Here is a 15,293-nt window from a genome sequence, read left to right as displayed (position 1 = left end):
TTGAGAAAAGGCAACATGCCGAGCGTCAAACTGTTAAGATGTGGAATTTCGGCTCTTACAAAAGATATAATTCAGGGGTCCCCAAACTTGGCAACTTTAACTTGTGGACTTCAACTCCCAAAAGTCCACAAGTCTTAAAGTTTGGATATAATGATATAATTGGACAGCAAGGGGCAGGAGAATAACGTTACCGCGGCGCGTGCTTCTTGAAGTGGGTACGACCTCACGCCTTCTCTCGCGTGAGTTTATTTTAGACCCTCCCCTCCCCCCTTTTAGGGACAGCGATTGCCATAGTGACGGCAAATCGAAGCTCAACCGTCGCCGGAGTTTTGCTGTCATCTTTTTTTTCCCCTCCGGCGCACGCGCATATTGTCTCAGTTCGCCGTAGCAGGGCGGCACGCGCGCGAGCTTCTGCGTTTGAGGGCGTGGGAGAAAGGGGAGGGGAGATGTGATGGCGACCGAGGGAGAGGCGGAGGTTGAGGCTGAAGTGGAGTGGGTGGTAGATAGCATCGCCGGCTTTCTCCGCAGCCCCGCGTGGTCTATTCCTATTGTGGAGTTTGTGGAGCACAAGTGTGAAGGTGAGAAAGCTGAGGGGCCTGTGGAAATCCCGCCAATAGGCTTGTTGCCGTGTCTGAATGCCTGTCCGCGGGTGGTGATTTTCTTTATTCCCCTGTATAGCAGCGTTTAACGGTTTGTGGCTTATTATCGTAATCATTATCACTGCACTACGGAATGGGAGTGGCTGTTGGTCATGATTCAACCGAAGCTCAGTATTTTTGTATCCCATTGATTTCAGCGAGTCAGCTAACCAAGGGGGTGTTTATTTTTCCCTTATGGTGTACAGTGCGAAGAATTACCCCGCCCCCCTCAAATTAAGATGTATTGTTGAATTTAATGGAAACCTACGAACTTAGTGATTTGGAAGGATGGGACATTCTACCATAGCAATGTTTTAGATTTTCAGAAAATTGGAAATTTAGGATGCTGTGCTGCATGGGAAAGTGTCATATATTTTATGAAGTTTTAAGATGAAAGATTTGAAGTAAAAAAAAAAGTTATTGACATATTTAAAGAAAAAAATATGTGGTCATCTACTCATTCATAGTGATTCTGGCCAGCTCACAGAAGAAAAACCCCAAATACAAAATCCACCCCCTCCCCAACAATAATCAAACCTCTTGATGGGCTCCACATTATTCTGGGGGTCCTAGGCCTACTGACTTTTTTTTCCCCTTTCCAGAGCTGGGTGAATGTGTCCTGCACGTGAGGCATCTGGTGTGGGGCCGTCAGTTTGACACCCCTGCGCTAGATGGACTTCTTTCATAAAGGGGACCAGCAATGTACCCTTCCTCCCTGATCTGGTGGTTGTAACTGGGAAAAGATAATTCTTCAGATAACTTGATCCCAAATCATGGAGGGCTTTAAAGGTGACAACCACCTTGAATTGGACCTGGAAGCAAATCAGCAACCAGTGCAGCTTCAACCGATGCAGTTATTTTGGGTTCTGGTGCAATGGGGTGTGTGCCCCTTTTATCATGAGGGTTCTATTAAACTATAGTTGTTTTTATTTTTTCCTATAGTAGGTGTTTTTGTTGTATTTTAGTTTATTGTAAACCAGTGGTTCCCAACCTTTTTTTCACCTCGCACCCCTAAAGAAATTTCACTCGAACCTTGCACCCCCTGAAATAAATAATAAATAAAAATGCCAACATATAGCCAATATCCTATTATTTACCTGGACTTTTCTCACACCCCCTGGAATATCGTCTCGCATCCCAGGTTGGGAACCCCTGTTGTAAACTGTTGGGAGTTAAAATTATTTGGTGGTATATAAATTTGAATAAATAGCAAATAGTAAAAGTACTAAAGTATACTGGCAGGTTAAAAACTTTTGCCAATATGTATGTATGTATGTATGTGTGTGTGTGTGTGTGTGTGTATGTTTCTTTAATGCAGTATATCCCTTGACATCTGCTTAATATTTTAAAGAGTGGGATAAAAAATATAGAATGTTTTTATTTAGTGTATTTATGGACCTTTCTCAGCAGAATTAAAAGTAAGAGCCTTGCTGGTGCAGTGGTATTTGGTGATTATTTTTTTCATTCCAGGAGCAATTAGTAGCTGCTGTTCAAAAAGCTAAAACAAAAAATCCTAAAGTAATCTAGAACACTGAAGCTGCTACTATACTTGTTCCAGAGGAGGTATTCAGCAGGTTCTGACCAGTTCTGGAGAACTGGTAGCAGAAATTTTGAGTAGCTCAGAGAACTGGCAAATACCTCTGACTGGAGATTTTATAGTATCCTTCCCCTGCTATACCCACCAAGCCACGCCCACAGAACCGGTAATAAAAAATTTTTGAATCCCACCACTGACTTGTTCATTGAGTCAAGATTACAGAGTGGCTTGGCTCAGATGAGCTGTCAGATCTTCCAAACACTTTCTTGCAGGTTCCTAAAATAAATAAATAAACAAATCTTTTGTGTGTATGTGTGTGTGAGAGAGGGAGAGACACGAGAGCTAGGCTTGCGGATGTGTTACAGGCCTAAAATTGCATGACCACATTTTGTTCCAGCTGGAGCTTTTATTTTTATATATTTTAGTTCAGATAAACTGTTGTGTGCAAAATGCAATTTTAAGATATTACGAGATGAAACTTTTTTCAGTTTGCATATTGTAAAGAACCACAAAATATTACTTTTTTCAGTTTTTGATGATGAGGAAGAAAGCAAGTTATCTTACACTGAAATTCATCAGGAATATAAAGCTTTGGTAAGTAGAATTCCTCTTTAAAACATAATATGTTAAAGCCGAAATGTGCTGTGTATCTATTTGAATATATTATAAAACGTCATTTCATTGTTTAGTGGAAAACCAGAGATTCTTATGTATTTATATAATTGATTAGTACTTGTGTATTCCAAGAAAATATGCATTGATTAAGGAGGTGTTTATATGTGTGATGTGCAAACTCACACATGATCCGAATCCATCTTTTCCATTTTGAATCTGAATTGCTGTAGAACCCTACAAGAATATATTTTATTTATTTGTTGAATTTATATGCCACCCATCTCATTCACAGAATTAGAATCAAAACTGAATACCCTTCTAAATGATTCTCATAAAGGCTTTTCGTAGAAGGTCTATTAAAAAGGAAAGGGGCTGTGTTACATGAACATTGAAAACTAAGTACTTTCAGTTTTATGACCTATATATTTTTAAGTTTTCTAGGCATAGCTTTCCTCATTATATATATCCAGTATATCTGGTACTTTGTTTAATAGTAGTAACTCTGAGAGGGATTTCGGAGTCCTAGTGGACAATCATTTAATATGAGCCAGCAGTACGCAGCAGCTGTCAAAAAAGCCAACACAGTTCTAGGCTGCATTACTAGAGGGCTAGAATCAAGATCACGTGAAGTGTTAATACCACTTTATAATGCCTTGGTAAGGCCACACTTGGAATCCTGCATTCAGTTTTGATTGCCATGATGTAAAAAAGATGTTGAGATTTTAGAAAAAGAAGAGCAACAAAGATGATTAGGGGACTGATGGCTAAAACATAAAGAATGCTTGCAGGAACTGGGTATGTCTAGTTCAAGGGTCTTCAAACTTGGCAAGTTTAAGACTTGTGGACTTCAACTCCCAGAATTCCTGCGCTAACATTCTGGAAGTCCACAAGTCTTAAAGCTGTCAAGTTTGAAGACTCCTGGTCTAGTCTAATGAAAAGAGGAGAGACATGATTGCAGTGTTCCAATATCTCAGGGGCTGCCACAAAGAAGAGGAAATCAAGCTATTCTCCAAAGCATCTAAAAGCAGAACAAGAAGCAATGGATGGAACTAATCAAAGAGAAAAGCAGCTTAGAATTAAGGAGAAATTCCTGACAGTTAGAACAATTAATCAGTGGAACAACTTCCCTCAGAAGTTGTGAATACTCCAACACTGGAAGTTTGTAAAAAGAGGTTGGATAACCATTTGTCTGAAGTGATGTAGGGTTTCCTGCTTAGGCAGGAGGTTGGACTAGAAGACCTCCAAGGTCCTTTCTAACTCTGTTATTCTATTCTATTCTCTCTGTGGAATGCAGCAAGAAAAAACTATATAATAAAATATGTATAATACACAAAAATACTGAGGGATTTAGGAGTATTTCAGAGCAGATTTGTGAGATGGAAGTCATTCATCCACTAATAAACCATTTATGTGATTTTATATGTTAACCTAAATTTTCTGAATCTGATTTCATTGTATTTTGAATAGAAGCCACAACTACTGTATTTCTTCGTTTAAAATAATTTATGTCCCATTTCTTTGGTAAAAAAAATGAATAAAAAATACCTGTTTTTTTTTTTAAAGGTTGAAAAATTATTAGACAGTTATCTTAAAGAAGTTGGAATTAATGAAGACAAGTTCCAGGAAGCTTGTATGTCTCCTCTTGCTAAAACTCGAACCTCCCAGGTAAACTTTTTAACAAAATTAAAAATAGCAGTGAGCAATCCTTTTGTGGCTAATATCGCACTTGTTAAAACCATTTTTGACTGATGAGAACTGCAAGTCATTGGAACTGATCTAGCTGAACTTTTTTGTCCATTTCCCCCAGTTAGTTTGGGATTTAATGTATCTATTTTGCTACTGTTTTATTTTTATAGCAGGAAATTAGGCTGTGGTCTACTTTGGGAATTTCAGTGTGCTCTTAGGGATTATATGTTGCTCAATCTTCACTTAAAAGGCTGCACTTTATCCATTTAGAATAATAGGATTAAGCTACTGGATATGGATAATGTTACAAATCAAAGTTTAAGCAAATGTGATTTAAAATTATGCATTGAAAATAATGAAATTTATGCATTATTGGTCAAAATTGCTAACATTCTGGCCAGACACAGACAAAAGAATCAAATTGGTCCCAGAAAGCAATTGCTAGCAGATTGGGACCCTTGCTGTCCTTATGGAAGAATTAGGGTCTGAAATTTTCCTCAATGTCAATGAATGTATCTTGCAACTGACTAATCAATCAGCTATGAGTTGCTCATACATTGCTCAGTGGCTTCTAGATCAGCCACTGAGCAATTCAATGCTACTGAATGCTCAAATTTGAGACATTTCGAATGGTGTAGGGTCTTCTGCTTGGTTGAGGGTTGGACTAGATGACTTACAAGGTACCTTCCAACTCGGTTAATCTGTAGTCTTTGTAAAAATAAAAACACAGAAGTCTCCAGAGCAGTCTTAAAGCTACATTGGTTTTAGCTTTATGTCTACCATACCTGAGACCTTACTAAATGTCTTTTTACTAACATTTTGATTATTGTCCTAAGGAAATTTTGAATAGTTTAAATTTTGAATTTGTTGGCACTCTGAGATAAAACACTTTTCATTCCTTTCAGGCAATTTTGCAGCCAGTACTGGCAGCAGAAGATTTCAGACTGTTTAAAGAAATGATGGTCCAAAAAAATATTGAAATGCAGTTGCAGGCCATTAGAATAATTCAAGAAAGAAATGGTAAGAAATAATAAAAACAATATTTTCATTTGCTGTGATTAGCTGGAACATTTGTTTAAATGGATTCCCTAAACCTAGACATATATAGTCAAATTAGATGAAGAAAATAAATACTGATCAAGGAGGCCTGGTGGTGCAGCAGCTTAAGGATGCCAGATCTGCCAACCAGAAATGTTTGACACTGGGGTTTGAGCCCTGGTAGCATTGTGGGATGGAGCGAGCTCCCCTCAGTTGTCTCTAGCTCATGCCTTGCCCACCTAGCAGTTTGAAAGCATTATTGTGAGTAGATAAATGGGTACCACTCGGTTGAGAAAGTCTAGCTGCACAAGGAGATTGGGAGCTGGTACTGGACCTGCCTGGACACGAGGCAAAATTGGCAGAAGAGGCCCTGGAAGATGTCATCAACTTGAACGCCACTAGCCAGATTGCTACATACCACAGCCAAGCTGGTTTGCCCCCTGCGCTTCATAGCACACTGTGAATAAGTATACAGGTATGAAACCAAATAAACTAGCAATTAGGCTGTCAGGACTACTCTGTAAAGTGTAGATCATCCTGACAAATGTATGTTATACGAAATAAATAGGAAGGTGAAGAGAGGCATTAAAAGACTAAATACATAGGGCAAAAAGGACAAATATGAAAGGAAATAAGAAAGGCAATGGGAAGCTGAAAGGTGAAAAGAAAAGGCAATATGCAATTAAGATGAAGGAGATTGCCTGAAAGGTTTCCTCAGTCAGAAGATTAAGCTAGTATCTTACTAGTTGGTTTTTGTTTTCATCGTCCATTGCAATTGCTTGTATAGATAGTCTGAAGTATCTTATTGCTTTTAAACTATCTGGACAGTGATTATTTGCTTTCCCATGTGTGAAGAAATTGATCTAGTATTAATTGGAAAAATGATTTTATTAAAAGAAACAAAAAATTAAACCATTCCATTAACATATAAAATATATGGGTTAAAACAGTTTGTAAGGAAACAGCATTTAGCAGCCAAATATATTTTCATATTCCCATAAAGGCTGTTGTAATGGCAAATACACCTGGTAGAAATTTTCCTAAAATCAAAACATAGTTATATTTTCTTATGCAGTATTTTATTTCATACTAAAGTCAGGTGTATACAACTTAATTGTCCCCTCAATAAATCTCATTGAGATTGCCATGTATAAAGAGAAATATATATTTTATTTAGAAACAAGGTTTGAGGATAATTCAGTTTGCTATCTTCTAATCACTACATGAATAAATTAAAACAATATTTTGAATATAATTTATTTTCTACTCTAGAAAAAATTCTGGACTTTGATAACTATTTGAATAGTTTGTCATTACTTTAATCACCTTTTTAATCCCTTTACTTTTTTTCATAAAAATAGGTGTGTTACCTGACTGTTTGACTGATGGATCTGATGTATATACTGAAACTGAAGAAGAAGAAATGAAAATACTAAGAGAGGTTCTTAGGTTAAAAAAATGTTTTTTTCCTTGTATTATATCACATACTTGGATATGGCCTCTTAAAATAAAATTTGATAGCTACAAGACCCACATAATTTGCTATTGAAAGCATTTTGCAGCATAGTGACTAAGGATAAATTATTCCAGTTATGTGTTAAATTACAGATACATGGTTAAATATTTGGAAAATTTGAGAAATTCTTTTAGTACAGTGCATAAGTAAATATTGATTATATTTTTACTGAAAGACAATGGGAAATGGTTACATTTCTTCTTAAATCTCTGTTTTAGAAGGTGTCATTGCAAGTACTCCTCATTTAGCAATTGTTTCTGACAAAAGTGTCGCTAAGCAAATTGCATGACAGAGAGAGGGAGGGAGAGAGAGAAGGATGCTGTGAAGATTGCTGCTTGCTGCCTCCTCATTTATATACAGTTCTCTTGTGCAGCAATGCCAGTGTTATTTTTACCACACCTGTGTTGTTGTCAGGTAGAGAAATTGAGAAAAAATGTACCCATTGGTCAAGATATCATTTTTTAATTAATTTATTACTGTTGTATTTATGAACGGTCACTTAACAAGGCAATTGCTAAAAAACCCTACTTGTATATTATTTTAGTGCACGGTCTTAAGGCATCTGTAGGCTTGGATCCAGAAGGCCATTGATAGCAAGAAGTGACCCTAAAGTGACTTTCTTTTCTGGGCAGTTTCCATTTCGCTCAATAAAAAAATAAGAAAAAAAGGGAGAGAAACCTTGCAGAAACATAAAACTTTAGTCTGCTTGTTAAGTTTGTTTTAAACATTTTTCATTGAATTGCTTAGTGACTTTTTTTTTTTACAATGGAATATTTCAAAAATGTATGTTACTCACATTGACTTGAAAAATTTAGGGTTATATTATATTCCGGGCTGTAAATTTGGCTGCTTGCAATGTTATGTGGTTACTTGAGTAAATGTAACTTATTTTGAATTTGAGTAAATAAGTTAAATAATAAATGTCTCTTTATCTTTTGAGAGTTTTAATTTGGAAGATTCACATTTATTATAATTTATTTTTTAATTTACATTTATATACAACTTTAATTCAGAGAACTTTTATAGATGGAGTCTTCTAGCCTCCTTTTGTTGACCCTAAAACAGGGGTATTAAACAAGGCCCGTGAGCCAAATTATTAAGCGCCCATGGGGTGCTTAAAGCTGGCCCACAGGCACGCCCTGCAAACAGCAAAGGACCAACCCGTGGTGCCTCTGCTAGCAAAAATGGAGCTTAGGAGGGCCTCATGTGGCTCACTTGGGCTCTGTTTTTGGCTGTGATGGCCTCCTGCAACCCTCTGCCAGAGAAAATGGAACTCAAACAGGCCTTGTGTGGCCTGCCTGAGTTCCGTTTTTGGCCGCAACGACCTCATGTAACCATAAGCCTCAATGAGTGATGTGGAGCTGGCCACATACCCCCAACTCCCCCAAGGTCACACACAACTCTGATGCAGCTCTCAATGAAACCCAGTTTGACATCCCTGCCCTAAAATCTAAGCAGAATCTTAAATTAGTTACTTAGCTTACATCCAGAAATCCCAGGAATGTAGTCTGTACTGGGAAATTTAAAAAAAAAAACACCTAACATTGGAAGAAAATATAGGCAAATCACTTCATAGTTGGGGCTCAATGGCTCAACACATTGAATCTGTTATCTGGAAAGCTGACAGGCTGGGTTCATGTTTAATAGGTACCAGTTCGGTGGGAAAGTAACAGCATCCCATGTGCTTTTGGGATATAGCCATGCTAGCCCCATGACCAGGGAAATGCTGGCTCAGCTAAGAAACAGAGATGAGCCTCACACTCTAGACTCTTTTTATTTCATAGTTACTAGAAGCAAACCTGTTCAGTTGTTTTTCTTCAAGGAATTATGCATATTATTTTATCCTCAGATCAACAAACCTTTGATGTAAGAGTGATTGGCTCTTTAGCTGTGCTCCCTATGTCTAAGTAGCATAAGCAGTGGTCAGGAATTGTGTTTCCTGAGTTACTTGTGCCTAATGTTTATAGTGACCTCTCACTTCTCTCCATAAGTCCAGCCTCAGAATTCACTTTTTCCATGAGGTCTTTGCTCTCTTAATTTTTTGTTCCCAATTCTTTTGAACTGTATTTTGATTATTACATTGTTTCATTGTGTTAGCTTTAATTTTGTATGTCAGTCTTATGTTTCTTATAAACATTTTAAACATATATTTTCATAGAGAGTTGTAAAACTAAATTATTTCTAATTTATCTTGTCATTTTTAAAACTATTTTTGTTCTGTATTTATTTTAGATTTAGTTATTTACATTAATTATAAACTGCAACAATCATATGACTGTTAAAGAATGGTAAGGAAGTATATATATTAAAGTATTCCCTGCTTATCTTTGCAGGAAGTCTAAGGAAGAATATGATCTAGAGCAAGAAAAAAAAAGAAATAATGAGGTATATTGGGAAATCAATTCAACAAAACCCAAGTGGTTGCAATTACACAATTATTCTCTTCAGTAAATTCAGTCTTCAGTAAAAGCTTCCCAGAGTTGCTTGACAGTGAGATGGTGATATATAAATTTAAATAGATAAATAAGACATTTATTTCTCATTGTTAATTGAATTAAATGATCAGCATATTCGTACTAATTGAAATAGTTTTTTACAACTGTTGATTTCTTGTATCTACCTGTGGTTTTGGCATGATTTATGACGCATATCTTGACTTTTGATGATACTAAGAAAATAGTACAAGCTGACATTTTTGTCCCTGACAAACCAAAAAGCTGATACTTGGAATTGTAATTGATAAATAACATGGTCAACCAATTCAAAAGTTCTTCCAGTTAATTGACTCATCCCTATGCTGTGGTAGCACATTGCTTCCTCATGACACAATCATGGAAGCTGCCTTTTTCTCAGTACTCAGTTGCCTGTGAGCTGCAGAGAAGTAGAGTAAAGCAGTTTACTCTGCCTCAGAAATGCCAGCCACAGTTGCTGGCAAAATATTACACAAAAGTAGATCAGGTCATTTGCCTGAAAATTCACCACTGCTACATTGATGCCAGCCATGAATGCTTCTTCTTCTTCTTTTTCTTCAGCGTTTGTCTCGCGCTCGGGCAAGGTCCGCTAATGTCCTTGAGTACTGCTTACATCAGTATATTGTTCTGGGTCCGTTTATCCAACTTACCGTGTTGTTTAAGTTGATTGAGATAGAAACTTGCACAATAAACTTCTTTCCCTCTATACATTTAAGTATTCCGTGCTAAGGTGTTTGCGGAGTACTGTGAAAAAAGATTTTGATGTTTTTTCTTTTTTTAATGAGAGGCAATATTTTTATTTTTGAACTGTAACTTTATAAGAAACATGTTTAATTTATAAGAAAAGTACAGGAAACAATGGATGAAAGAAAATCTTGCAAAATCCTAATAGATTCTTTCTTTAGAACTTAATCTTAATATTTTAATTATTACTACATCCTGACATCTATTTTAATAATGAAGTTAGATTTAAACAACATTGATTAAACAAGGCATTTTACAATGCCATGTTGATTTTTACTGTATTTGCTGCTTTTGTAATACTTAATTTGATTTCTATTTTTTTCTTAAAAATTCAGGCACATGATAAACTGAAATCACCTGATATTGCACATAAATCTCCAGGACATTTTAATGAAAGTGCAGGACCTAAGAGGTCTCTAGAACATTCTACAAAATTGCCAGGTATGATTATTTTCAAGTATTTGCCGCATTTATATTAAGCCTGGTGTATGTGTGTACTTTCAAGTTCAGCTTGAGTTCTGTTGACAGAACGAGTCCATGTAGTTTTCTTGGCAACGTTTTTGGAAATAGTTTCTCACTGCCTTCTAGGAGAGTGTCTGACCCAAAAACTGATTTGGGCTTAATGCAGGACAAACTTACTGTCTCACAGTATCTAACCTAGTGGCTTGAAATACTGCCTGGCTCTTTTATTAAACATAGTTGGTATTTATTCATATTTCTGTTGAGAGAAATTTATTATTTCAACTAAATTGATGCTGAACTTTGTTAGTTGGGTGTTAGATATCAATTATAGCAATTGGTCAAAACTCCATCACAAACAAAATCCTTATTTTCATTTCAGGATAAATGTAAGAAGGTATATTTTTGCTACTGAACACATGGCCATTGGTTATACTTGGATGGCACAGCTGGGGAAAAAGAGAAAAAAAGATAGTACATATTCACTATCTAATTCAGCATTACCTGAAAGTAATTAGTTCATGAAATGTATTTTTCAGGTTTGTTAGTTTTTCTGTTATTAAAAGTTGTAGCTCTAGATCCAAATGCCAAAAAGCTGTTTTTTTAATTTGAGATCTATATGAATTAATACTGAATCCCAGTTCTGCTATGGATTTCATAGCTTGTAAAATGTAGAAAAAAAATAGGGGCTTTCCTTGTTCTTGTCTAATGGCTGAGGACACGTCTCCATCAAATTTAACTGTGAACTTTGCTTATTACATCAAGTAGGCAATTATTCTAAGAAGTGAAATATTAAATTAAAAACCTTTGGTTTTAACTTTTCAAGGTACAGATTATTAATATGTTTGTATATGACAGACATGAATATATGCATTTATTTCAATATATATTTAGGTCCAGAAGCAAAACAGAATGATGTATCTATTCAAGATCATTCCTCTGTCAAACTGAAGGAAGAGAGTTGCAGGAAAGCAGTTGGAGATGACTCTGAATATGTAACAAAGCAAGGAGTGCTAGAAGGACGTGTAAGTTGCATGCTTGCTTTATTTAAATTATTATTGAATATTTTGTAATACCGGTGTGTGTGCGTGCACGCGCACACACACACACACACACACTGCAACCACTATATTACAACAGGATCTTATAGATCTTGTGCATACCTAATAATACAAAGTCTTCCTTGCAGCTTACAGATTAAAGCAAGCCATAAGGGAAGAAACATAAAAAAACTGATATATAAACTCAATTGTAAAAGTGATAAAAGCAGTTTTGTCAGTTATTTAAATGTACTGCATTCATCTCAGGATCCAGTCAGATAGCAAAAGGTAGTGAGTTTCTATGGTAGGGAGCAGTAGAGAATAGAGTTTATTTCTGGACTTCTGTTATGGTTAGATCATTCTGATTGTTTTGGTGGCACCCCAATCTGCATGGAGCTCATTAGATCAGATTGCCCCAGTCAACTTAAGAACTCTAGAGGGTTTCAGGGATAGCTTAATGTTTTTCCTGAAGGTCTGATGGGCATTAGAGGTTCTTGTAAGTAGGGAATATCTTCTGAGTATCTTGGATGTTGACATTTCTACAATACAGTGTTTGGTACTCTACTTCCATCTTCCTTTGATCTCTTTTAAATCCATTGCTGTGTTTTCCTTGGCATTGTTTGACATACCAATTCAAAGTTGGCATTTTCTTCTAAGTTCAGAGATCTTTTTTTGTTTTTCCATGTCTATTTCTATCTTCTGTGTCTTTAGGTGTTGTAATAACTACTTATCTCTTCTAACACTTCTCTGAAACTGTTTAGTATCTTTCTCCAATTTTTTTTTACTTTCTTGGTTTTGACTTTTCTTTTCTTCTTGGCAATTTCATTGATTAATTCCGACATCCAATTGCTTTCTTTTTCTTCTTCATTTTTGGCAGTCTCTTTTCACATTCTACTTAACAAATTATTTAAGTTTATTCCATAATTCCTTTGGCTCTCTATCAATGACCTTTAGGACTTCAAAGTGATCCCTGATGTTATTCTTTCTTTTTCATTTTAATTTGGAATTTACATATGAGCCGTTTGTGATCTGATCCACAGTCAACATCTGGTCATAAATTTGATGCTGTAAATGACTCTTCCATTTCCTTTTTGCAATGATTTTATTTTAGTTTTATGTACTCCCATCTGCTAATGCCCATGTGTAGGACATCATTTTTGAAGAGTGCTACCTACAAAGAAATCAACAGAGCTGCATAAATTAGTAAGACGGTCTTGTGCTTCATTTCCGTTTCCTAAGTCAACTAAAGTTCCAGTCTCCAGTCACAGCAGCATGTTTTATTTGTATCTTGCTTTCATGTCCTGACAATTTCAAATTGAACTTGATCATGTAAATTACTTCTGCATTAGTGGTTGGAAGTAATAAATATCAATTAATTTGCATTGTAGCAAAGTTCTTACTTTACCTCAACTAAGAGCAATGCAGTCTTTCTTTACTTTTTGTCATGAATGTGGTTTTTTAACTGAAAGATCAATTCCAATCAATCTTAATTCTCTGATGCCTAAGATGTCCATTTTTAATTGTTTGATATTTCATATGTTGAGCTTTGTGTGTTCATTTTAATTCCAATATCACAGCAAGCTGCAAACATAGGATCACACTTTCCTGTGTTTCATGTTGGCTCTCAGATGCAGAGTAAATAGGGAGTTTGGCAGGAAGTTGCAAGTTGCTCCTACTCCCGTTTTTTCTAAACTCACTTTGTTTTTCAGTCTCATTTTCAGCAGAAAGAGCATGATAGAATGTACTTTCTTAAGTAGCTGCTACCCATGTTTTGTGACCTAGATGGAATTTGGGAAGGTTTTGAATAGTTCTGCACAACGTTGTATTTTTTTCTCTTTTGTTTTATAATTTGTTATTGGGACTGTAGCAACTGTATCTGATAAAAATGTTTTTCAGAAACTATATATAAAATCTGATTTTTAAATTCAAATAGAAATTATCAGAACTTGGAGCAAAAGAGCTGAGAGAACGTGAGGACTATCTAAAGCAGAAAAGAGATGCACTGATGGCTTTGAAGAAGAAATCAAAAACAAGTATCCCATCACAAAATATAGAACAGAAAGAAGAATTATCCACTTCTAAAGAGGTAAAGGATAACAAAATTAAAATTGTCTGTCTGTAACCATCTGTCTTTAAAGTTCGGTCTACTTTGGAAAAAACATTCTAATCTGAAAATGTATACCATAGTCTCAAGGAAATACTTTTACTAAGACAAACAAGTTAATCTATTTAAAGGCCTTGTTTACAGGAGATAGTGAAAACAGCTAAATCTCATCAGTGGGTATGACTGGCTAGAAAAAGTTAATTCAGTTCCTGAGTAGCTCATGGCAAAACTAATTCCAAAACTGTATTGTGCTTGAGTGTTAAACTCTTGCCAAAATATCATCAAAGTCCAGTGACCCTAGGGGGAAAAAATGGGCAACCTTAGAAATTTATTTTGTTCATTTGACATATCATCCCCTGCCTTTGACTAAATAGGGATAGGTCTAAGGCTCCTTTGACTCTGCCCACAGTGGCATACAGTTATCTTACGCCAGTGTGATTTTTTTTTTCTGTTAAAAGTAAGAAAAAAGTGTCTGAAAGTGATAACCTCCTAGCATTTTTTTAGGCCAGTTGAGGGAGGATATTGAACATTTTTACTCACCCATTGAAATAATTGACAATCTTCATTGGCAATGTGTTAAAGGTGTAATGAATTTTCACAGCAGATAAATCAGAAAGCACTATTATAAGGGAATGCTTTAAAGATTAGGCATAAATACTGTACAAATAAGAACTGAAATCACAATCACATATATTTCTGTCTAAAACAGTTACAGTTTGCCCTTTCTAATATGTGAAGTAGCAGTTTATCTATTGCTTTAATCTAACCTACAAAGTGGTGACAATTTTATTTTTGTTTTAGTGTACAAATAGAAACTAGCAGTTATTTACTTGTTCTACGAAGTGCCAACAATCCAATTTATCTTGAGTGGAAACTTCATTGAAATCAGTGGGGATACTAAACATAAATGTAGTTAGCCATAATTACTGCAAGCTAATATATTTTTTTCTTTTCAGGCAATGTCAGAAGAAGAGGAACAAAGATTGTTAAAGAAGCGAATCCTTGCAGCAAAACTAAAAGAAGAAGTAATTAATAAGCGATAGTTTAAAGAAGCTGCTTCTAAGGTTATATATTTAACCATGAACTCTTTGCTTACAACCATTCCATGCATTAACTTGATTTTATATATTATAAAAACAGTAATTCTTTAAATTGGTTTAAAAGTAGAGTGGAAAGCAATGGTTTAACATTTTTAATAGATTCCACTGTTTTGTTTCTTGCTATTTCTGGTATATGCTGGATCAGGCTGGTCACTGTTGTACTTTTGTTGGATTTAATATTACTTTTCGAATGTTGATGTCAAATACTTTTATTAAAACATTGAATTGGATAAACTTAAGTTTTGTCTTACAATGGCCTCATCAGCATAAACAAGAGATGTGAAAAATATCTCCCTACATGGGCAACATCAGTTCACACACTAATTGAAAACTGGGGAGATCTCG

At 35.6% G+C, this 15,293-nt stretch overlaps 1 protein-coding gene across 2 annotated transcripts; it reads left to right on the top strand.

Annotated features, from left to right (window-relative positions):
- Positions 1–368: 368 nt before the first annotated feature.
- Positions 369–15,187, top strand: CFAP36 (cilia and flagella associated protein 36). 2 transcript variants are annotated; one of them, XM_026696048.2, is made up of 10 exons: positions 369–578; positions 2,705–2,769; positions 4,354–4,455; positions 5,382–5,496; positions 6,876–6,963; positions 9,364–9,415; positions 10,581–10,686; positions 11,599–11,729; positions 13,678–13,830; positions 14,805–15,187. In XM_026696048.2, the coding sequence occupies exons 1-10, from the start codon at positions 452–454 to the stop codon at positions 14,889–14,891; spliced, it is 1,026 nt and encodes a 341-aa protein (XP_026551833.1). In that variant the 5' UTR covers positions 369–451; the 3' UTR covers positions 14,892–15,187. The 2 variants fall into 2 exon arrangements, with proteins under 2 accessions (XP_026551833.1, XP_087786582.1); XM_087930456.1 differs by lacking the exon at positions 369–578 and adding an exon at positions 1,397–1,517.
- The last annotated feature ends 106 nt before the right edge of the window (positions 15,188–15,293 follow it).

The sequence above is a fragment of the Pseudonaja textilis genome, chromosome 1 (genome assembly GCF_049901715.1).
Source record: "Pseudonaja textilis isolate UNSWEBS1 chromosome 1, rPseTex1.2, whole genome shotgun sequence".
Classification (NCBI taxonomy): Eukaryota; Metazoa; Chordata; class Lepidosauria; order Squamata; family Elapidae; genus Pseudonaja; species Pseudonaja textilis.
The sequence above is the reverse complement of the archived record's forward strand: the minus strand, read 5'-3'. Positions and strand labels throughout refer to the sequence as shown.